Source organism: Pleurodeles waltl, chromosome 1_2, assembly GCF_031143425.1.
Source record: "Pleurodeles waltl isolate 20211129_DDA chromosome 1_2, aPleWal1.hap1.20221129, whole genome shotgun sequence".
Taxonomy (NCBI): Eukaryota; Metazoa; Chordata; class Amphibia; order Caudata; family Salamandridae; genus Pleurodeles; species Pleurodeles waltl.
The window spans coordinates 1,024,111,909-1,024,136,136 of NC_090437.1; the positions used below are offsets into that span (position 1 = coordinate 1,024,111,909).

At 44.5% G+C, this 24,228-nt stretch overlaps 1 protein-coding gene across 1 annotated transcript in view; it reads right to left on the reverse strand.

The window, feature by feature from the left end:
* Positions 1–24,228, reverse strand: part of LIAS (lipoic acid synthetase) — a 212,995-nt gene that overhangs the window by 52,299 nt on the left and 136,468 nt on the right. The window contains exons 6-7 of the mRNA XM_069202039.1: positions 9,106–9,163; positions 8,645–8,773 (exon numbers count right to left, since the gene is read on the reverse strand). Coding sequence (XP_069058140.1) covers positions 8,645–8,773; positions 9,106–9,163 — 187 coding nt within the window. The remainder of the gene's footprint in view (positions 1–8,644; positions 8,774–9,105; positions 9,164–24,228) is intronic.

The following is a 24,228-nucleotide window of genomic DNA, read 5'->3' on the forward strand; positions in this document are numbered from 1 at the left end:
ACTTGAGACGTCAAACTTTCAAAGGAATACTGTCTTAACTGTTCTGTTGCTATCCCAAGGCCACTGTGAAAACCACATATGTGTATGTCAAACAAGAGGCAAAAAATTGGAAAGTGTACCAGTGCGACAGGTTTTTGAGTGTCTAAAACTCAAGCAAGGGACAAGTATGAAAGGTGTGTTCTAAATCAAACACAATTTAACCATTACATAATCGCAGGCAAATATTCAAGTTTACTTCAATTTTCTTAAGTGTCAGGATAATTGCAAGCATACCATGGATGCAAAATCAATAACTCCTGTTGATAGATCACATGCCTGCTAATTATTTCTAGCATCACTGTTCACATCAATGGTTTTCTCTCTTTTTTGTTAATTATGACCCTGGTCACAGACATTACTTATGTTCTCATCAAAATTTTACTATACAGATGTCTGCAGACTGATCTACAAGGGGGTTGGGGTGTACATGCCTTGTCAATGAATGCAAGATATATAGGGGGTTATTCCAACTTTGGAGGAGGTGTTAATCCGTCCCAAAAGTGACGGAAAAGTGACGGATTTACCACCAGCCGTATTACGAGTCCATTATATCCTATGGAACTCGTAATACGGCTGGTGGTATATCCGTCACTTTACCGTCACTTTTGGGACGGATTAACACCTTCTCCAAAGTTGGAATAACCCCCAGAATGTTACCACAATGTCTCTGAGACAAAAGGGTTCTTTTGTGCCCTCTGCAGCTTAAGTGTAAGAAAAGTTGCTTATATGTAATCTGTATCTGTGATCCTAGTTTTCCTTCTGGGGAATTTCCACTGAAATCATAAGTTTTTAATTGTTTGCTCATGCAAGGCAGCCCAATGCGCTTTTATGAACTATATATATTAGAAACTTTAAGAGAAGACAATCTGTAAAAACATGTTTTTCATAACTCAGTTTATAATGCTGCTTAAAGAAATGTATCTTTGTATTCATGTTAGTGTGTAGCATGAGCCTCACCAAAAAGCACCTATGCTTGCAGTATAGACAAGTATAAAGTCAATGAACGATATGAGAGGTAGCTAGTTTGTAGACTGTTATTGCACCATGATAAAGTATTCTATAAAGAGGTAAGTCTTCAGCTTTTTCCAATACTGGAGTAATGTTCAGGCTGTCCTGATGGCTATGGGAATGTTGCTCCAGATCTTGGGTATATAGATGAAAAAAATATTTTGCCTTGTATTTTTCTTGATTGATCTTAGTCTGTGGCATCATGGTATCCCGGCTGTAGCTGTGCCGAGAACGACCTGAGATGATGAATCCACCTGCGATGGTGAGTTTTTTTACAAGATAGGTGGGGGTGCTGGTTGTAATTACTTTGTAAATGTTGCAGCTGAATCTGAAGATGGTGTGGGCTACAAAGGGGCTACAACAGAGTTTCTCCAAGATGACAATTATATCATCATATTGCTCCAGGTTCTGGATGAGAAGTGCTGCAGCATACAGGATTCTCATCAGGGGTGCCAGTGGGGAGTGTAGGAGGCCTTGGAGCAAGGCATTACAATCATCAGTCGTACTGGGGCTTAAACAGCAGTTCTGAAGTCACTTTCTGGAAAAAACATTTCACTACATTTGTAAGAGAGCTGCTCCCAGGCTGTCTTTGTATTTTTTGAATAATGTGTTCCGTGAGGGTGTGACTGGTTTCTAAGATAAATATAAGTGACTTCTCATGTAATCATTCAAACAGATCAGTGTATAAGGACAACAAATAGTAGCATTGCGTTTTCGGACAATCAGAAAGGTAAATGCTTGCAATATATTCTTACCTGCATTTATCTCTTTCTAGATTATTATACATTTATCAAATAATAAGCCAGTAACTAATTTGAGATTTTTTTTTAAATATGTTCTTCAGTCTCCCCCTTCCTATAGAGGTGATACTGTGCTCATTTTTTCCATATTTGTTAATGTTTTTGAGGGCTATACCAAACTTCCTAAACTGGAAGTTCAAGAATGCGGAAGGTGTGGACCCTGGTTTCACCTAGCAATACTCGAGACCTGCTTTCTTCCAATTTTGACCAATACCTAATTTTGACAGTACCTGCTCAAGATCCAGCAGGACTTTCTCACCCTATGTGAAGCATTGATCCTCCAAGATGTTCAGCGATGCCAGCTTCATAGTACAGTCAACATGATGACCCAGGACTTCCCACAATGTATCTGCTAAGACGTCCCAAATGGGGCGAATGATTATACATAACCAAATCATATAGAAGAAATTGCCTTCTTCAAACTTGAGGCAGGCATAGACACTGCAGGGTGAAATATATCTGGTTTGAATATTTAAATTGCATCAGGTAATACCTGGTGGAAATTACTAACTTCTTTGGTGCCAAGAGTGAGACTGTCCTTTCTTCGTCCTCTAAATGATCCTAATCTGTGTCTCAGTCTACTAAGTGTATCTGGAGTGTTTATGATGAGGAATCTATAAATCCTGGAGATTCTTCGTTTTTCTAACTGTTGTAACCTGGTCTGCCTTCTTTCCAGTGTGTTAAAGGCAAATGCTTCTTCAATAGTAGCAAAGTAGAAAGCAAGGGCATGTCTAAGTTGTAAAGTGTGGTAGACTTTTGAATACATTAATCAAAGTTCCTCTTAGAGCTCTGCAAATGATCCAAGCTGGTTAGAGTGCACCATAGCTTCCTCCCTGCCCCACCCTCTGAAGCTCTGAAGGGCAGACTCTTGGGACAGCCAATTTCCAAGCTGAAGTGGGGTTTCTCCAGTGCAGCCGTTCACCTATTCAATCAGTGAGAGAGAAGCCCACCATACAACACTATTTTGGTTGCTGAGGGGACTCTGGAAGGTGGGTTCTCACCACATAAACCGCAAATTTGAGAGACCTATACAGCTATAGTTAAATTTTGTATGTTGGGTCAGATGTCAAACCAAGGAGCCATTAATTGAACACAGCTAAGCGGGTAGCCTGCTAATATGATGTAAAGTCAGCCATGTCTAATCCTTCATGAAAGGTAGATTTGTAAAATATTTCCCAACGAAACCCTTGAGGTCCATTCATCCAGGGGAAGGACCTAATCAAAGAGGTGACATTCTTAATGAAAGCAGAAGAGATAGCCAGATACCTGACCCAAACCTACAGAACTCTTGCTCTGCAGTTACAATGTTGACTGACAAAGAGAGCTTCTGTAAGCAACGGAAAACTAGGTTTCTCTAACTTTGGTCTTTTTGGCTTTCTGAGCTTCTGAGAGATTTGATTAGTGCATGGAGACCCTACTTGGGTAGCTAGGTGCTTTATACATCAATAAAAAAGAAATAGAAATAGTTCTGCAAAACAAACAGCACCCTGGATAAGGTCACCATCTTGACCATGGTCACCCTTTCCTTCAATGCTAACAAAAGAGAAGATCAGTAAAGTTGGTCTAGCAAGGGTAGGATGAAAACACTGTATTTTCTTAGATTTTTAACGGACTATCATAACTGGGTGTTTATGACCTCACTGCTATCTTTTAGAGATTACTGGTGCATCCAGTTTCTTCCTCCCTGGGCTCAGCCAATGGAATAGGCCACGTTTTTTTTTAATTATTGCCCTAAACATATAGCCTACTTTGGGATGCAAGCCATATTTTTTTGAATTCAGAATTGGATTAGAAGTAAAGGTTGATGTAGTAATTTGAAAAAAATGTAATGCCTGGAGGTTTCCCTTACAGTTATCTTCTTGATATTTGTCTTCAGAATCTTGCACAATTGCCTCCAGGTGTACGTTTTTTAGCCTGACCCTGCTTAAAATGTGACACCATATTTATAACAGCCCATCAGTACAGCTATTTATGCTTCCCAACTGGTAATAAGAACGTCCTCATGTTGGTAAGGAAGCATTCAGTGTTTTTATTGCAGTTCTAGCATTAGGTTTGACTTGGTAAGCCACTGGGAGCAAAGCCACCATTGTTTAGCTCCTTCAAATCTTTAGCTGTATAGGGGCATGGTCTGAAAGGCTGCTAGGAAACCTAAATATGCTTATGGTCACCCCCTAATTCAGATGAGAAAACAATCTAAATGAAAATTGGATAGCAACGCCCCCTAAAAGAGGGTATATCCTCCTTCAGTGAGATGGAAGAGCCTCCATACATTGTATTACATAAGTGAATGCCTAAAGGCTGGTGTTGAGGATGGGCCTAGGCAGGTTGTAAAGCCAGGGGGCAGGGTTGGGGATCTCAACTACCTAAGTCAACATCCATTAGTCTGTTAAAGTCTTCCCCTATTATTGTCAGGCTTGGTGGGCTGTGAGCAGGGTGGATCCTATTAGCTGAAGGAAGAATTTCCAAAAGGGTGGTGGTGCATAGACTGTTTACAGTATTATAGAGCTGCCGTATAAAGACCTCATCTCCATATCATATCTACCTAGCCTAGCTATCCATATGCTGAATACCTGAATCACAACCCCTTAATTGCCTATTAAAGCTCACACGATAGGCTTCTGTGAATCAATATCTGCAGAGGCATATGCAATTGTTACCAAGTAGATATGTCCGTTATAGCATGAACATGTCAGCTCCATATTACTTGGAGACTTTGAGGACTGCTGCCCTTTCTACCATATTTAGCAATCATGTGAAGCATCTGAAAAGTACAGGATATTATCGAAGGGGATACCAGCCATCACGCATTTCTATGGGTGTAGGTGGGCATGGGAAGAGCTTGTTCTAGCAATTTGTGTCTAAAAAACATTTGAACACTCAACTGAGAAACTCCTGCCCATACAACTAAGAAGCAACTGTTGAGTAGTTGTGGATGGGAAGGCCACGTTCAAGCATAGAGTAAAACCAATGGTGATGTATTAAATATAGTTCAGCACACAATATGGTCTTGGTATGGGTATGCTAAGCACAAATAAAAAGACAGCTTGTTAGAAAAAAACTGTTTCTTGGTAAAAGTTACAGTATATCAGGACACAATGTCAGGAGACCCTTTCACAGATTTCCTCAGGCAGCAGCAGGCGGTTTGGGGGGCGGGGGGTGGGGGGGGGAAGGGTGTACAGAAACATCTTTCTGATTATGGGCATTCATTAAATCTAGGTGTAGACAACAATATCATGGAGGCCATGCGCCAGATAGTGGTCCAGGAACATATCAGATATAAATCTGGAATTATGTCTTTTCTGGTGCCTCCTATTCCATTCGCTCGGCTGGAAAGCCGTATTTGCAGAGTACTAATTTCTCTGATGAGGTGAGAGTAAATCTGACCCACTGACCAAACGTGATGCCTCTCCTTTACCCATTCCCATGCTACCTCCCATGTTTCTAAGAAGTTAGTGTGGGTTTGGAACAAGGCCTTAAGCTTTACTGTAAAGAGTAGAATGTAGTAAAAGTTCACTGCTTTGAGTTTCCTCTTGGCTTCCTTTAAATGATTGAGCATGGTGCTGCACCAGTATAATGTAGTCCAGAAATATTTTATGTAATATACCTCATACGCTATTAAATCGATCTCTCTCACTGTTCTAAGAATCTCAATCTCATCCCTCTCATTATAATTTAGGACATGTGAACCCAGGGGCTGCGATGGTGCATTTGAGGGTGGCTTTGGATAGTGCTGGGACACCAGATTGATAGCAAAGCATGTTGAGAGCTTTTCATTGGCATATCCAATGTGCACGGAAAATTTCAGGGAGTGGTATTCCTTTGCGCTCTTAGCATACTCAGCCCAATCCTCCAATGTTTTAAAGAACACTTATAAGCAAGACACGGTCACCCCCAGTGCTTTCAAAGAATCCTTCAGGTCAGAGACCGGTTTCTCAGCTACAGTGATTCTGCCCATTATGTTTCTAAGGTCGTGCTGCAGTACAGATACATGAAAGCCCACCTCTATGATTTTTGATTCCAACATTCCTGCAGGATGGCGGCTGGTGTCTCTACTTCACCTCCATTTCAGCTGGGCTTGACATGGAGAGGTAGCAAATCTCGCCGGTTTTGGCTTGTCAGAAGAATAAGGACACTTCAAGTGCAGACTTTATTTCATCATGTCTTGAATTCTACAATACTCGTGAAGGAATTATGGTATGAATTTCTGCTTCCACCTTTAAAGATTTAAGGTAGCGACTCACGCCTTCCATCCTTGGGCAGAAGTCCTCAAATATCAGACTAACTCTCCCTTGTTTCCGAGTAAAAGGAAGTTCAATGGTATTCTCTCACCTAAATGCGTTGAGACAGGATTGTCACCTGCTGAAAGGTAAATATGTATGCATTGTTGCTATTAATGATCTAACTGCATGTGCTCTCTGGTACTCTGACGTTTTGTGTTTCAGCTCATATGCTAACCAAGTATACACACACTGAGGCACAGGCCTGTTCTTTTACTAAAAAAAGGAACATCCTAAAGATTTTGGGGCCTCTGGCCAAACTTATTTTGGGGGCCCTGTTTTGAACAAATTTGAAGTTATGATTAAGTACAGCTCTTTCATGTTCTGTATGGTCAGGTCCCTGACAAACTGACAAGCACACTCATCCAAATACATTTATGTTCTGGGGGTAGTGGTGTATTAATTGGTGAGAAGTCAACAAGAGTGTCAACGGATGTGTTGTTGATCGGTCCAATATCTTCTGCACATGCTGTCACCGCACCTTCGTTGATGGGGTTTGTTGCAGTCATCGACTGGCTCATGGCCGATGGTAGGATTACTTTCAGATTTCTAACCAGCGGGGAGGACGGTGGCATTGATGTTGGCGAATGCCTCTTTTTCTTTTTTTTTTTTTTTGGTGGCGCGGGGAAAGACACACCTATTGACTTTTTAAGCATTTTTTGTTGGGGGGGGGGGGTGGGGGGAGTTTCTCACCTAAGGAAAGCTCTATAGGTTTGGACTTGAAGGATGAGCATTCACCTTCATCAGACTTTATTTTGTCTCCTTTATTCTCAGGTATTGCACAACTAGCTTCAATTTCATCCCCTAAAGAGTGGGGAGGGTGGGGTGCAAATGCTTTGTTCTTTTGAATTTATCCAAGAAGTCTTCCCTCGCTGTCACTGAATATCTCTGCAAAAAACGTTCTGCAGATCTTGCAATCGTTGGCTTTGTGGTGTAGGTAGAGGGGCAGTATATGCATCTCTTGCAAGAGTTATCACACAAAGAACCCTCATTTAGTCTGCCACAGGAATCACACGCATTAAAGACTCCTTTTGCATTTCTCCACTGACACCGTTTCTCAGATGTATAGTTAAGCCTAAGACTAGAAAAACTACAAAAAGATTTAAAAAACTAAAGACAATTTTTTTTTTAAAACCCTAAGAAAAAACTAACATATATAAGGGGTACACCTACAGCCCAAGAAAAAGGCTAAAAGTTCACTTCGCCACACTTGAAGAATAAAGTTCTGGAACACCCTTCCACATGACTTGCAGTGTGAATCTGAGGTTTAAGGTCCTCAGGGAGAAGTGAGTGAAAGAACACTCTCACCTCATTGGCTGAGGTTTGGGCACTATAGAACGAGCTAACAAAGAGGGAACTATTTATGGCTTTTACACCTGTCACAGTCTAGTACTGCTATTTTAAAGTTACAGAGGGGACTCCAACTTCAATGATGGGGAAGAATTAAAGCATGAAAATTTATTAAAGATCTAATGCTGGAGAACAAGCAATTTACTATTATGACGTTCCCACTTAATTAATAGTGACAGAGGCTTCTTTATCGGGTTGGGGTATGCATATGGATCATCTTGAGATTCAGGGAACGTTGGGCCTCATTTAGAGTTTGGCCGACAGGTTACTCCATCACAAACGTGACAGATATCCAGTCTGCCATATTACAATTCCCATAGCTTATAATGGGATTGGAATAGGGTAAATGAGATATCCGTCACATTTGTGAAGGAGTTACCCCATCCGCCAAACTCTAAATAAGGCCCTTTTTCCCAAAAAGAAAGGTCTTAGTATAGTCAAACTGCTAGAACTCCCAGCAGTCTATCTTGCTCTCAAATCTTTTCTCTGATCTCTCAAGACAAACTCCCGGCTTGTTCGAATGGATAATTCAACAAAAATATGATGTACTACTTCAAGAAGCAGGAGGAGGAGAAGAAGAGAGATGGCAGCTGATCAAAGATTCAAAAAGAAAATCAATGTAAAAAGGACAAGTAGCCTGCCATAAGGTCTCAAATACAAGTTATTATTATTTTTTAAATTGCTTTTTCTAAAGGGAAAGGCTATATATATATATATATTTGTTGTTGGTAAAAGTGCTCCGAGATCTAGGACAATGGCAGACAAAAGAGCTTTTGAGTGGCAATGCACATACCTTGAACAAGAACTATAGAGCCATCACTGATTGTATTTACATGTATGCATGTACATGGTTCTTGTATAGTATGAACCTAGCTAAAAGGCAGAGGAGTGCTGTACATCATATGACTGCTGTATCTCTGTAATAATAGGGACACCTGTGTGTAGTCATTGCAGGCTTGTTCAACTCAATATCATGACTGTTGCAGGAATTCACTTGTATGCACGGAGCCACTCAATTCCAGGAGTACCAATTTGATCTAAGTGAGCTGAAAAAAAGCAACTAGATTGGGTGTATATTTTTATCTAGACAGGATTATTGGTTGTTGGCAGTAAACTATGTAAGAAAGAACAGCAAACAATAAGCAATACAAAAGAATGTAATCTGATCACCTCTGTAACTCTGGGACAGTTTCCACATTGTGCGCATATACATCTAATCCAGACTGTGCTACCTTCATTACAGCGTTGAGATCACCCCGGAAATCGGGGGTTAGACATTCAACTAGAATTTTGGTGTTCCTAGAAAACAAAGAAAAACATAAGCAACTTGCTATTTATACTTGCGAAATTGTAAATGGGCTACGTGGACACAACTATAAAATTACTTTTCAAATAAACATTTAGAAATTCAGTAGCATATTTCGATCCAAATACTGTCTATGCTCTAATGAGGACATTAAATCCAGATGATGAGAATATCCTCACCATTCAATGGAAAGAATGTCCTGCATTTCATGCAACGTTCGAGAAGGACCCTTTAGAAATATCTGGGCAATCTCAAAAAACAAAATGAGCGGTTTAAAAAAAAAAAAGCGTTATGCTATTGTCAATACTAAATGTTAAAAACATACCTCTCCTTCAAATTTGACACTGTTTTGGCAAAGTGATCTGCTCCACCATCAGGTATATCTAAGAACAGGTACAAATATTTGAGTAAGATCAGGTCTTGCTCATATAAGCATAAATAAATAAATACTTTGCAAAAAGTCACGTTTTCCACAGTCCTTTATTTGGGGTTGTGTTTGTGTGTCCAGTGTGGATGGCAGGTGGGACACAGTTAAGCTGTAGGACTAGGCGAGCCACTGTAGTGTGAAAACTGTACTTACCTCTACATCAAAACAACTCTTTATTCAACTTGCATGTCAAGTTACCTGAGAAGGAACTTGCCACTAGAACTGCACTGACAGCCCTGATTGTGTGTGCACTCTTTTGACTTATTTGACGTACTTCCATTTACACGCCATTAGGAAGATATGGTTCTCCAGATAGGTATGTGAGCCAATTTAACATCTCGTGATAAAGTTTACGAGTGAAAACCAGTAATTATCAGAATTCTTATAGGCACCAATTAAAGTGATTTGTAGTATTCTACCAGAATACCACAATTGACAGGGTATGAAATATCTGTAGAAGAGAGGGTCAAACATTTGCTGCTGATCTCAGTGTTTGAACCAGAGTTTTTTTTAGCCAAGTACATAATCTCCAGGATTCCCTAAAGCAGACTCACGTTGGCGACCAGTGAAGATCTTGGGAACCAATCAGACAAGCTCAGCAACAGACACCCTTGCGGTGAAAACTAGACAGGGGACTCCGCATGAAAGACAGAAAGAGACGAAGGGTTACTACTTCGTTATTAAGGCTCATGGTGCTGTCTTAGGTGTTATACAATGTCTCAACTGCTTTACTGTAAGCAGATATTTATTAACACATTCAAAAATCGAAGCTCCCAATTGAAGAACAAGACTGCGGAAGAGGGATCTAGCTCTAGCCAAGACAAAGGTAAAAACTATTTTCCCCTGAAGACAAACATCTATTTATGGAAATTGACATCAAAACAGTCTACTCCTTGAGAAGCTTAGGTAAGGGGCAGATAAGATGATGTTCTGCTGCACTGAGTTCCATAAATGTACTGCAATCATACGTGAAGAAATGAGTGCGCACTTCCAACCTTCATGCCATAAAACAGTCATGTGATAAGGTTGCTAAATGTTCTGTTCTAACTGCCGATAGAAAAACACCTAAACTCCCATGGTATGTTGAGCAGCAGTTTTCAATCTATTGCAATAAAGTAGAGTAGCATGTCTGCTTTTTAAGAGACTGCACAACGCCCTTTATTAAGGAGTAGACAGACTTATGTCAAATCATTTTCTAAGTCTAACAAACTCTATGGTAGAGAGGTCATGTCTGGTGCACAACACAAAAACAAAACATTGATTTTTATTTAATAAATGTTTAATAATGGGCCATAAATTCCACCTGCTCACACGAAAAGAACCTTTTGAAAAAACAACATCTAGCAGTTCTTGCATCTAAGTCTTTTAGGTGTGGGTTCTAAGAGTTTTATGAAGGGTAATTCCTTAATATGTGTAATTAGTGATTCCTCTTCTACCTTAATTCCTCTTACTTGAGCCTCTGTCATAATGTTTCATCTTCCCAGTGTTCATAATTAAATTACAGGCTTCACTATATTATTGGGAACTATTACTAACCTTTGCAAGATCACTGAAGTTCAATCCATGACAGGGATGTGGAATTCCTATCGCCCGACGCCCGGGACATCTGGTTTGGGGTCAAGGGCAACAAGTTTTTATGTTTACTTTGTCCTTGGGACAAGTAGGCCCAACCCCCTGCAGCACAAACCCTTTGGCTGCCTGTTTACAGAGAGTAGAACTCTCTGTAGTTGAGGTAATGTGTTTCCAAAAGATAATGCTGTTCGAACTTGTATTTATGGTTCATTATTTGAAAGCCTTCATTATTAGGGTGAGTGCTGTAAATAAATTTTTTAAGGTCACACTTCACTACTGACGTTGGTTCCAGTACAAAAAAAAAAAAAAAAGTGTACACACATGTTTGAAAGGTTTAGACTAAGAGGCTAAGTATAATGCTCCCAGAATGCTCTCTGGTTATATGCAAATGAAGTGTCATTTAGTAAAATGTGTTGATGCATGCTAGTATTTCCCAAAAATATTTCTAATGGAAAATCAGTGTAACCATTTTCAGCACGATTATGGGAAGCATGAAAATAAACAAACACTGACAAAGCCAACTGATCTGACATATTTTTATAAGTCTTTTAGTTTCATCAATCCGTGTCTTGTTTGGACATGGCTTTTGTAATACTTTATTGTTGTGGGAGCTACCAGGCCCTCAACATTGTAACAAACACTGGCAAAACCCCCTAAAATGTTTTTGAACGCTAAAAGCACAAGTTGCCACCAGCGGCATAACAAAGGCCCCACAGCCGCCCTACAGGGGGCCCCTTCAGCACAGCATCTGCCCTGAGTGAGTCTGGAGAGGGGGCTCCTCCATGTTCTTTGCAAAGGGGCACCCTCCAGTTTCGTTACGTCACTGATTGCCACTGTAGTTCCCGACACTGAACAAAACTACTTTGTGTGGCAATATGCTCCTTGTGGAAGAGCAGAATGCGATCACTCACAGTAAAGCCAGCCGAAAGAGAGAGAAATAGAAGTTTAATAAAAACAAAATGTCTTTGTTAACACCAGACCTAATTAGGGACCAAGACCCACATGTAGGTAGCTTTTTGCATGTCGCAAACAGCGACTTTCGCTGTTTGCGACGTGCAAAAAGCACATTGCGATGCACAAGCCCAGTTTTGCGATTCAGTAACCTGGTTACCGAATCACTAAACGGGTTTGCGACTCGCAATTAGTAAGGGGTGTTCCCTTCCTAATTGCGACTCGCAGTGCAATGTAGGATTGTTTTGTGACCGCGAACGTGGGCGCAAACCAATCGCAGTTTGCACCCATTTCAAATGGGTGCTAACACTTTCGCAAAAGGGAAGGGATCCCCATGGGACCCCTTCCCCATTGTGAATGTCACTGCAAACATTTTCTCAGAGCAGGCAGTGGTCCTGTGGTCCTGTGGACCACTGCCTGCTCTGAAAAAGTTAAACGAAAACGTTTAATTTTTCGTTTTTGTTATGCATCTCGTTTTCCTTTAAGGAAAACGGGCTGCATTACAAAAAAAAAAAAACTGCTTTATTGAAAAGCAGTCACAGACATGGTGGTCTGCTGTCTCCAGCAGGCCACCATTCGCGAAGGGGTCGCAAATTGCGACCCACCTCATGATTATTCATGAGATGGGCATTTGTGAAGCCCTTGCGAATCACAGATGGTGTCAAGGACACCATCCTACATTCAGATTTGCGACTCGCAATTTGCAGGTCACAAATCTGAACCTACCTACATGTGGCCACAAATTCTTAAAGAAAGTCACAAAAGTGCACCCATGGTATATGTCGTACCCCTGTAAAATATTTGTGAACTGTATTTTAGCATGGGTAAATACGATGTGTAGATTTGCTCAATCTATTGAGCATTTGCAAGTTCATTTTCCCTCCAGCCACTTTCTTCCCAACCCTGGAAGAAGTTCTAATTCTGCCATTGTCAGGAGTAAATGTCCAACCTTTCTTATTGTGGGAAAATATTAGAGAGAAGCTGGTAAAAATCTTTAAAACATGCAGGTTAGTAGGTTTGCAGACTCAAAGGCATTCCAGCCCTGGAACTATTGCTTACTGCTTCCTCCAGCCCCAGTATGCAGATCTGCAGAAAGGTGGCAAAATAAGGAAATTGCTACAGTAGGGATTGAAACTGCAAGTATTCAAGCCCTACTATGGTAGTAGCCCTGGCATAATCAGAGAGGCTATTAATTGCGGCCATAATTTGTCGCCACACTACATGGCACCAAAGGGACAAGTAGATCTTTTTACAGGACAAGTAGATTTGAGAAGCAACCTGTCCCCTGGACAAGTAGATATTTTAATAAATTCCACACCCCTGCATGAAGATCTGATTGTCCACATAAGATAAGTGGAATAGATGGCCAAGCAGGGAGAGGAAAGAAACAACTTGTACCAAACTACTATAAAGCTAAGCCTGCTGTTTATAGTCTGAGCAAGCCAGGTGCCAACATGCACATTACTTGCTCTTACAATTGTCCTTGCCCTCTGCAGACAAGGTACTTTTAGTGTTTTTTTGCATCCTCACCCACGGTTCCAGGTGTAAAGCATTAATCATGTATAACAGAGCACTATCAGCACTCATAGATAGTAACTCATGCCATAGTATAGATCTGTTCACTTTGTCAAACATAGCATTAAAATTTACAAAACAATGATATTGCTTTTTATCAAGTTTATTGTTAGTGTATCATCAACACAATGAGCAAATTTGCATCAGATACAGAGTACCAACAGGTGACCAGGCAGTACGTTCAAAAGTTACCAAACCATCTCTGGGGACTTCTATCTATCGGGAGAACAAAGTAACAAATAAAAAACATAGGACATTTTCCAGGCTCCCGTCCCCCACATTGAGTATGCAGCATGTGTCTCTAAACAAAGATCCCCTCTGATGCCAGGGGTCAGCCGGGTGCCATCCCTTCTCTTATGTCCCTCCTCTCCCCTATATACCGACACATAGGCAGGCTTTGGTTCTCCTGATCATCAAAAGTGATGGTCATTCTATCATTACATGTTCTGCATTTCACAGGTGCCCCATAACCTTTTGAACTTCTTCAGGCATCCGCTTCCCTTATGTTTATATCTCTTTTTCCAGCTACGTTCTATTCCGGTTTCCCAGTTAGCATATTTGGGAGGGGATTAGTCCCTCCATTTTTGCCCTATGTCCCTTTTTGCAATCATGCAACCCAGACTGATCAGTGTTTTCTGACTCCTGGTAAAGCCCAATGTTCCCAGATATCCAACAAGGCAGTCAGGGGCTGCAAGTCCAATGGTGCCCCTGCTGCCTCTTCCAGCAATTGCCGTTTTTTTCCAAAAAGTGTCTAAATTTGGGAAATTTTCACAATGTGTCCTGTAATGTTCCCTCAAGTCCAGAATTTCTCAGGCATCGTGGATGTTCCACCCTTCCTATTTTATGGAGCAGTACCCTCATATAATATGTCCTGTGAACTATCTTGAGCTGTATCAGGCGGTAACTGCTTTTTGTTGCAACTTGGTGAGGAAACCCCAGTACGGTCAGCCAGTCTTCTTCATTCAATTGCCCAAGGTCTTGTTCCCAGCGTGCCTCTAAGTGTGCTAAGGGGTTCTGTGTGCTCCTCATTAGGGTGTGTATCTGAGTGACACTATTTTTTATGTGACCGTCTAGAAACCCACGCTCAAGGGGTGAGTCTTCCTGTTTTTCCTCTTCATGTAATATCCGTTTTTTTAATGTGCGTTTTAGGTGTCTATATCTTAGCCATTGTGTGTTGTTAACCTCATATACCTTCTGTAGGTGCTCAAATGGCACTATTCTATTTGCATCCCTCACATCTGCTAATGTCGAGAGTCCTTTTGCATCCCATTCCCCAGAGTCGATCCGCACTACGCACAGCTTCAGCTTAGTACCTTCCCATAGTGGCGTTCTGGGTGTCAGTTGGTTCTCCCATTTTCGGCCTCTGTTTAGTTTTTTACATGCATCAATCACTGTCTTTTTCGCCGGTCTTCCTTGTATCTCTAGATTCCCTCTGTATAATGCGTGTAGGTAACTCCTATTTCACATACTCTTTCTATCTAAGCAGAACGCCGGGTCCTCCCTTTCTTGATATGTCCAATCATTCACGACCCCTACTTGAGCTGCCTCATAATATTTTCAAATGTTTGGCAGTGATATACCTCCCTCAAATGTACTATGCTGAAGCAATTTCATGGCTATACAAGGCTGTCCTCCAGCCCATAACAGCATTCTGATCAGGGTGTCCACTTGGTTGAAGAAGTCGGCTGTAGAAAAGCACCTTTTTGACATGCTTAGCCCCCACTTTTCCCTGGTATCTGAGGTGATTTCGACTGGAAGTGCACTGGGTTCCTGCTAACCGGGACCCCAGTGCCAGATCTCTTTCCCCAAAACTGCACTGCTGTTCTTCACAACTGGCACACTCTTTAGCACCCTCTGTAAGTCCCTAGTAAACGGTACCCCTGATACCTAGGGTACTATGGAAAGTCCTGGAGGGCTGCAGGCACCAGCTGTGCCACCCCCAGGCACCCCTCACCAAACCCACACAGTGCTGCCATTGCAGACTGCGTTTGTTGGCGCAGGTAAAATTGAAAACATGACCTGTCACACACCCCTGTGTGCCAGGGCTTCTAACACTGCATGTGCTATGTGTAAGTCACCCCTAAAGCAGGGTGCATCAGGACACATGTGAGGGTATATATGCATGAGCAGATATGCCCCTGCTATGTCTCTGTTGATTCTTATACATAGTAAGCGAACAGGGAAGCCATTTGAAATACATGTGCTGCACACTGGTCACTAGAAGTTTCCCAGCTACGTGATGGCTTTTCTGAACCCAGGTGTAGGAAGGTAGCCTCTTTCTAGCCTTATTACCCACACTTTTGGCCTGTTTGTGAGTGTATGTCAGGGTGTTTTTACTGTCTCACTGGGATCCTGCTAGCCAGGGCCCAGTGCTCATAGTGAAAGCCCTATGTTGTCAGTGTGTTTGATATGTGTCATGGGGATCCTGCTAGCCAGGACCCCAGGGCTCATAAGTTTGTGGCCTGTATGTGTTCCCTGTGTGGTGCCTAACTCTATCACTGAGGCTCTGCTAACCAGAGCCTCAGTGTTTATGCTCTCTCTGCTCTCTAAAATTGTCACGGCAGGCTAGTGACTAATTTTACCAATTCTCATTGGCACACCGGAACACCCATATAATTCCCTTGTATATGGTACCTAGGTATCTAGGGTATTGGGGTTCCAGGAGAACCATATGGGCTGCAGCATTTCTTTTGCCACCCATAGGGAGCTCAGACAATTTTTACACAGGACTGCCACTGCAGCCTGACTGAAATGACGTTCACGTTATTTCACAGCCATTTTTCACTGCACATAAGTAACTTATAAGTCACCTATATGTCTAACCCTCACTTGGTGAAGGTTAGGTGCCAAGTTACTTAAGGTGTGGGCACCCTGGCACTAGCCAAGGTGTCCCCACATCGTTCAGGGCAAATTCCCCGAACTTTGTGAGAGCGTGGACACCATTACAAGCGTGCAGTATACATAGGTCACTACCTATGTGTAGCGTCACAATGGTAACTCCGAACATGGCCATGTAACATGTCTAAGATCATGGAATTGTCTCCCCAATACCATTCTGGTATTGGGGAGACAATTCCATGATCCCATGGGTCTCTAGCACAGAACCCGGGTACTGCCAAACTGCCTTTACGGGGTTTCCACTGCAGCTGCTGCTGCTAATCCCTCAGACAGGATTCTGCCCTCCTGGGGTCTGGGCAGCCCCGGCCCAGGAAGGCAGAACAAAGGATTTCCTCCGAGAGAGGGTGTTACACCCTCTCCCTTTGGAATTAGGTGTGAAGGGCTGGGGAGGAGTAGCCTCCCCCAGCCTCTGGAAATGCTTTGATGGGCACAGATGGTGCCCATCTCTGCATAAGCCAGTCTACACCGGTTCAGGGATCCCCCAGCCCTGCTCTGGCGCGAAACTGGACAAAGGAAAGGGGAGTAACCACTCCCCTGACCAGTACCTCCCAGGGGAGGTGCCCAGAGCTCTTCCAGTGTGTCCCAGACCTCTGCCATCCTGGATTCAGCAGTGTTGGGGGCACACTGGACTGCTCTGAGGGGCCAGTGCCAGCAGGTGACGTCAGAGACCCCCTCTGATTGGCTACCAAGAGAGGTAAGAGCCTATCATCCTTTCTTGGTAGCCAAACCACCTTTTCTGGCTATTTAGGGTCTCTCCTCTGGGGTGTTCTTCAGATAACGAATGCAAGAGCTCACCAGAGTTCCTCTGCACCTCCCTCTTCGACTTCTACCAAGGATCGATCGCTGACTGCTCCAGGACGCCTGCAAAACTGCTACAAAGTAGCAAGACGACTACCAGCAACATTGTAGCACCTCATCCTGCCGGCTTTCTCGACTGTTTCCTGGTGGTGCATGCTCTGGGGGCTGTCTGCCTTCACCCTGCACTGGAAGCCAAGAAGAAATCTCCCGTGGGTGGGCGGAATCTTCCCCCTGCTAATGCAGGCACCTAAAAACTGCATCACCGGTCCTCTGGGCCCCCTCTCATCCTGACGAGCGTGGTCCCTGGAACACAGGAGCTAGATCCAAGTGACCCTTCAGTCCAAACCTGTGTACTGCGTGATTTGCAGCTGCTCTGGCTTCTGTGCACTTCTCCAAGTATTCCTTGTGCACAGCCTAGCCTGGGTCCCCAGCACTCCGTCCTGCAGTGCTCAACGCTCTGAGTTGGACTCCGACGTCGTGGGACCCTCCTTTGGGACTCTGAGTCGACCGCTGTCCTCAGATCTTCCAAGTGCCTGCTCCGGTACTTCTGCGGGTGCTGCCTGCTTCTGTGGGGGCTCCCTGAGTTGCTGAGCGCCCCCTCTGTCTCCTCCTCCAAGGGGCGACATCCTGGTCCCCAACAGCATCCCAAAACCTCTACCGCGACCCTTGCAGCTAGCAAGGCTTGGTTGCGGTATTTCTGCGTGGAAATACTTCTGCAACATCCAGCACGCCGTGGGACATCTTGCATCCAAAGGAGAAGTTCCTAGCCCTTTTCGTTGTTGCAGAAGCTTTGGCTTCTTCCACCCAGAGGCAACTCTTTGCACCTTCATCCGGGGTTTCCTGGATTCCTGCCCCCCCGGACACTATCGCTTCTCTTGAACTTGATCCCCTTGCTTTGCAGGTCCTCAGATCCAGGAATCCATCTTCAGTGCTTTGCTGGTGTTTGTGGTTCTTGCAGAATCCCCCCTATCACGACTATTGTGTCCTTTTGGGGTAGTAGGGGAACTTTACTCCTACTTTTCAGGGTCTTGGGGTGGGGTATCTTGGACACCCTGACTGTTTTCTTACAGTCCCAGCGACCCTCTACAAGCTCCCATAGGTCTGGGGTCCATTTGTGATTCGCATTCCACTTTTGGAGTATATGGTTTGTGTTGCCCATAGACCTATGTTCACCTATTGCATCCTATTGTAATTCTACACTGTTTGCATTACTTTTCTTACTATTACTTACCTGTTTTGGGTTTGTGTACATATCACTTACCTTCTAGCTGAGGGTACTCACTGAGATACTTGTGGCATATTGTCATAAAAATAAAGTACCTTTATTTTTAGTAACTCTGAGTATTGTCTTTTCTTATGATATTGTGCTATATGATATAAGTGGTATAGTAGGAGCTTTGCATGTCTCCTAGTTCAGCCTAAGCTGCTTTGCCATAGCTACCTTCTATCAGCCTAAGCTGATAGAAACACCTCTATTCTACTAATAAGGGATAACTGGACCTGGCACAGGGTGTAAGTACCACAAGGTACCCACTATAAGACAGGCCAGTCTCCTACACCAGGGATGTTTGGTATCAAACATCTCAGATTAATAAACCCTCACTGATTCCAGTGAGGGATTTATTAATAAATGCACCCAGAGGGCACCTTAGGGTAACCCCCTGAAAACCTACCAGCTAATAGTGTGTTTACTGACTGGCCTTGACCAGTTCAGCCACCTTAGACACATTTCTGACCCTCCCCTCTACTGTAAGAGCCAGTGCTCTTGAGGACCATAGACAAAAGCCTGCACTGGACAGGGGTGTTAGCACCTCACCCAGACAGGAAGGACATTCCAGGATGGGAAGCTTCAAAGGCCTGGCCACCTTTGAAATGCAACCCAGGTCTCTCCATCTGTTTTCCTCCTACAGGTTAACATTGAAGAACTCTGAAATTGCACTGTCGATTTTATAAACTAAAAAGCATTTATGCTTGAAAATGTACTTAACTTATAACAATGTTATTGGGTTTAAAATATATATAAAAAAGTGTTATTATTCTAAATTGGTCTCAGATTTATTGTTTGAGTATGTGTTTAGGAAGTTGGCTCTGTATGTGCTATTTCAAAGTAAGGAATAGCATGCACAGAGTCCAAGGGTTCCCCTTAGAGGTAAGATAGTGTCAAAAAGAGATAATACCAATGCTCTATTTTGTGGTAGTGTGGTCGAGCAGTAGGCTTATCAAAGGAGTAGTGTTAAGCATTTGTTGTACATACACATAGGCAATAAATGAGGAACACACAGTCAGAGACAAATCCAGCCAATAGGTTTTGTTATAGAAAAATATCTTTTCTTAGTTTATTTTAAGAACCACAGGTTCAAATTCTACATGTAATATCTCATTTGAAAGGTATTGCAGGTAAGTACTTTAGGAACTTTGAATCATTACATTAGCATGTATACTTTTTACATAAAACACAATAAGCTGTTTTAAAAGTGGACACTTACTGCAATTTTCACAGTTCCTGGGGGAGGTAAAGTATTGTTAGGTTTCACAGGTAAGTAAGTCACTTACAGGTTTCAGTTCTTGGTCCAAGATAGCCCACCGTTGGGGGTTCAGAGCAACCCCAAAGTTACCACACCAGCAGCTCAGGGCCGGTCAGGTGCAGAGGTCAAAGAGGTGCCCAAAACACATAGGCTATAATGGAGAGAAGGGGGTGCCCCGGTTCCAGTCTGCCAGCAGGTAAGTACCCGTGTCTTCGGAGGGCAGACCAGGGGGGTTTTGTAGGGCACCGGGGGGGACAAAAGTCCACACAAAAAGTACACCCTCAGCAGCGCGGGGGCGGCCGGGTGCAGTGTGCAAACAAGCGTCGGGTTCTCTGTAGATTTCAATGGGAGACCAAGGGGTCTCTTCAGCGGTGCAGGCAGGCAAGGGGGGGCTCCTCGGGGTAGCCACCACCTGGGCAAGGGAGAGGGCCTCCTGGGGGTCACTCCTGCACAGAAGTTCCGTTCCTTCAGGTGCTGGGGGCTGCGGGTGCAGGGTTTTTTCCAGCCGTCGGGACTTTAGGTTCAGGCAGTCGCGGTCAGGGGGAGCCTCGGGATTCCCTCTGCAGGAGTCGCTGTGGGGGCTCAGGGGGGACAACTTTGGTTACTCACGGTCTCGGAGTCGCCGGAGGGTCCTCCCTGAGGTGTTGGTTCTCCACCAGTCGAGTCGGGGTCGCCGGGTGCAGTGTTGCAAGTCTCGCGCTTCTGGCGGGGATTTGCAGGGGTCTTTAAATCTGCTCCTCTGTAACAAAGTTGCAGTTCTTTTGGAGCAGTGCCGCTGTCCTCGGGAGTTTCTTGTCTTTCTTGAAGCAGGGCAGTCCTCTGAGGATTCAGAGGTCGCTGGTCCTTGGGAAAGCGTCGTTGGAGCAGGTTTCTTTGGAAGGTAGGAGACAGGCCGGTAAGTCTGGGGCCAAAGCAGTTGGTGTCTCCTGTTCTTCCTCTGCAGGGGTTTTTCAGCTCAGCAGTCCTCTTCTTCTTGTAGTTTCAGGAATCTAAATTCTTAGGTTCAGGGGAGCCCTTAAATACTAAATTTAAGGGCGTGTTTAGGTCTGGGGGGTTAGTAGCCAATGGCTACTAGCCCTGAGGGTGGCTACACCCTCTTTGTGCCTCCTCCCAAGGGGAGGGGGTCACATTCCTATCCCTATTGGGGGAATCCTCCTTCTACAAGATGGAGGATTTCTAAAAGTCAGAGTCACCTCAGCTCAGGACACCTTAGGGGCTGTCCTGACTGGCCAGTGACTCCTCCTTGTTTTTCTCATTATCTCTCCTGGACTTGCCGCCAAAAGTGGGGGCTGGGTCCAGGAGGCGGGCATCTCCACTAGCTGGAGTGCCCTGGGGCATTGTAACACGAAGCTTGAGCCTTTGAAGCTCACTGCTAGGTGTTACAGTTCCTGCAGGGGGGAGGTGTGAAGCACCTCCACCCAGAGCAGGCTTTGTTTCTGTCCTCAGAGAGCACAAAGGCTCTCACCGCATGGGGTCAGAAACTCGTCTCTCAGCAGCAGGCTGGCAGAGACCAGTCAGTCCTGCACTGAACAATTGGGTAAAATACAGGGGGCATCTCTAAGATGCACTCTGTGTGCATTTTTTAATAAATCCAACACTGGCATCAGTGTGGGTTCATTATTCTGAGAAGTTTGATAACAAACTTCCCAGTTTTCAGTGTAGCCATTATGGAGCTGTGGAGTTCGTTTTTGACAGACTCCCAACCCATATACTCTTATGGCTACCCTGCACTTACAATGTCTAAGGTTTTGCTTAGACACTGTAGGGGCATAGTGCTCATGCACACATGCCCTCACCTGTGGTATAGTGCACCCTGCCTTAGGGCTGTAAGGCCTGCTAGAGGGGTGACTCACCTATGCCACAGACAGTGTGAGGTTGGCATGACACCCTGAGGGGAGTGCCATGTCGACTTAGTCATTTTCTCCCCACCAGCACACACAAGCTGGCAAGCAGTGTGTCTGTGTTGAGTGAGGGGTCCCTAGGGTGGCATAAGACATGCTGCAGCCCTTAGAGACCTTCCCTGGCATCAGGGCCCTTGGTACCAGGGGAACCAGTTACAAGGGACTTACCTGGGTGCCAGGGTTGTGCCAATTGTGGAAACAATGGTACATTTTAGGTGAAAGAACACTGGTGCTGGGGCCTGGTTAGCAGGGTCCCAGCACACTTCTCAGTCAAGTCAGCATCAGTATCAAGCATAAAGTGGGGGGTAACTGCAACAGGAAGCCATTTCTTTACACAAGCCCCCCCCAGCCCACAGGCCAGGAGACTCAGCCAAAGCTGGGAGAGTCTTCCTAGTCTGTCAGGCGAGGAAGAGAAGAGGAAATAGGCTGGTTTGTTGCAGGGCCTACTCTGCCTTACATCCTCCTGTTCAGGTCTTTCCCTCTGGGGAACTGACCCACTTCCACAGTGATAGGACCTAGTCTGAATTGCCTCTTGTCTGTGCTTTTAATGTCTTCACCCATTCTCTCTATTTTGGGGTTAGAGGTATCCACCTCTGCTAATCTTATCTTAGCCAGGGTCACCCCTAGCTTACCCAAAGAGGTTACCCAGAGCTGGAGTAAACCCACCATGACCAACAGGGTCAGGGGGCCTAACTTGCTATTTGGCATGGGGTCAGACCACCATGCCAGGGATAGTGCAGCCATAAAGGCTAACACCCAGCAGAGGCCACTGACAGCTGTCAGTGCCCAGAACCACACCTTTAGCTCTTCACCTACAAGGGAATGGGCTAAGTTACAGGGTTCTTTGGGTTCAGGGTGCCTGTCTGCTGTATTAGAGTGGGGGGTTACCACATCTTGTAGTAAACACCCTTCTTCCACTCTTTCTTCTGTTAGCTGAGGAGCCACCCACTCAGGCTTAACAGTTGCCTGACTAGCCAGGACTTCTTGTGGGTCAGGTTGGACCTTACCAGTGCCACTTTCAGAGTTCTCCCTTACTGGAGCAGAATCTCCTTGGCTTGCTGGAACCTTGGCTAAAGGTTGTCCACCCTTCCTACACTGTTTTCTTTTCTTTTTCTTCTGGGGCCTACTTGCAGTTACTGCAGAGGCAGCACCTCCAGAATCCTTGGGAGAGGACTGGCCCTGGACCAGTTCCTCTCTTGGGCTCTGACTAACCTCTGGGTAGTCATTTCCAAGGAGACAATCAAGGGGGAGGTCTGTACTGACTACCACCCTTCTCCAGCTAAAAGTCCCACCCACTTCTATGGGCACAAAAGCCACAGGCCTATCAGTGACCCTGTCTGGGCTAACTCTTACTCTGGCCATCTCACCTGGGATGTACTGGTTTGAGAATACCAGCCTGTCATGCACAATAGTGTGACTGGCACAAGTGTCTCTCTGGGCAGTGGCTGGGATTCCATTCACCAGTAGGTGGTGGAAGTGTCTACTTCCCTCTGGAATCTCCAACTCACCTGTTGGGCCCTTTTTCCAGTTGAAGGCTATGAAGACCTCCTCATCTGAGGAGTCATCCCCAATGGCTACACTGGTTACCCCTGGGATTTTGCTAGGGGGTTTGTTTTTGGGACAAGAAGTGTCCTTGGTGTGGTGCCCTGTCTGTCTACAGTTATGGCACCATGCCTTAGTGGCATCCCAGTTCTTACCCTGGTACCCACCTTTGTTTTGGGTTGTGTCTTGGGGCCCACCCGCCTGTTCTGGTTTTTGGGGGCCTACAGAGGACTCTTTTTCTTTGTTTCTAGTGTCACCCACTTTCTCCTGGGGAGTCTTTGTAACCCCTTTCTTTTGGTCACCCCCAGTGGAAGTTTTGGTTACCCTAGTCTTGACCCAGTGGTCTGCCTTCTTTCCCAATTCTTGGGGAGAAATTGGACCTAGGTGTACCAGATACTGATGCAACTTTTAATTGAAGCAGTTACTTAAAATGTGTTCTTTCATAAACAAATTATAAAGGCCAACATAGTCATACACTTCATTTCCAGTTACCCAACCATCCAGTGTTTTCACTGAGTAGTCTACAAAATCAACCCAGGTCTGGCTCGAGGATTTTTGAGCCCCCCTGAATCTAATTCTATACTCCTCAGTGGAGAATCCAAAGCCCTCAATCAGGGTACCCTTCATGAGGTCATAAGATTCTGCATCTTTTCCAGAGAGTGTGAGGAATCTATCCCTACACTTTCCAGTGAACATTTCCCAAAGGAGAGCACCCCAGTGAGATCTGGTCACTTTTCTGGCTACACAAGCCCTCTCAAAAGCTGTGAACCATTTGGTGATGTCATCACCATCTTCATATTTAGTCACAACCCCTTTAGGGATTTTCAACATGTCAGGAGAATCTCTGACCCTATTTATGTTGCTGCCACCATTGATGGGTCCTAGGCCCATCTCTTGTCTTTCCCTTTCTATGGCTAGGATCTGTCTTTTCAAAGCCAATCTTTTGGCCATCCTGGCTAACTGGATGTCCTCTTCACTGGAGTTATCCTCAGTGATTTCAGAGATGTTGGTCCCTCCTGTGAGGGAGCCAGCATCTCTGACTATTATGTTTGGAGTCAGGGCTTGAGAGGCCCTGTTCTCCCTAGATAGGACTGGTGGGGGGGAATCACCCTCCAAGTCACTATCATCATCCTCTGTGTTGCCATCCTCAGAGGGGTTGGCTCTTTCAAACTCTGCCAACAGCTCCTGGAGCTGTAGTTTGGAAGGTCTGGAGCCCATTGTTATTTTCTTTAGTTTACAGAGTGACCTTAGCTCTCTCA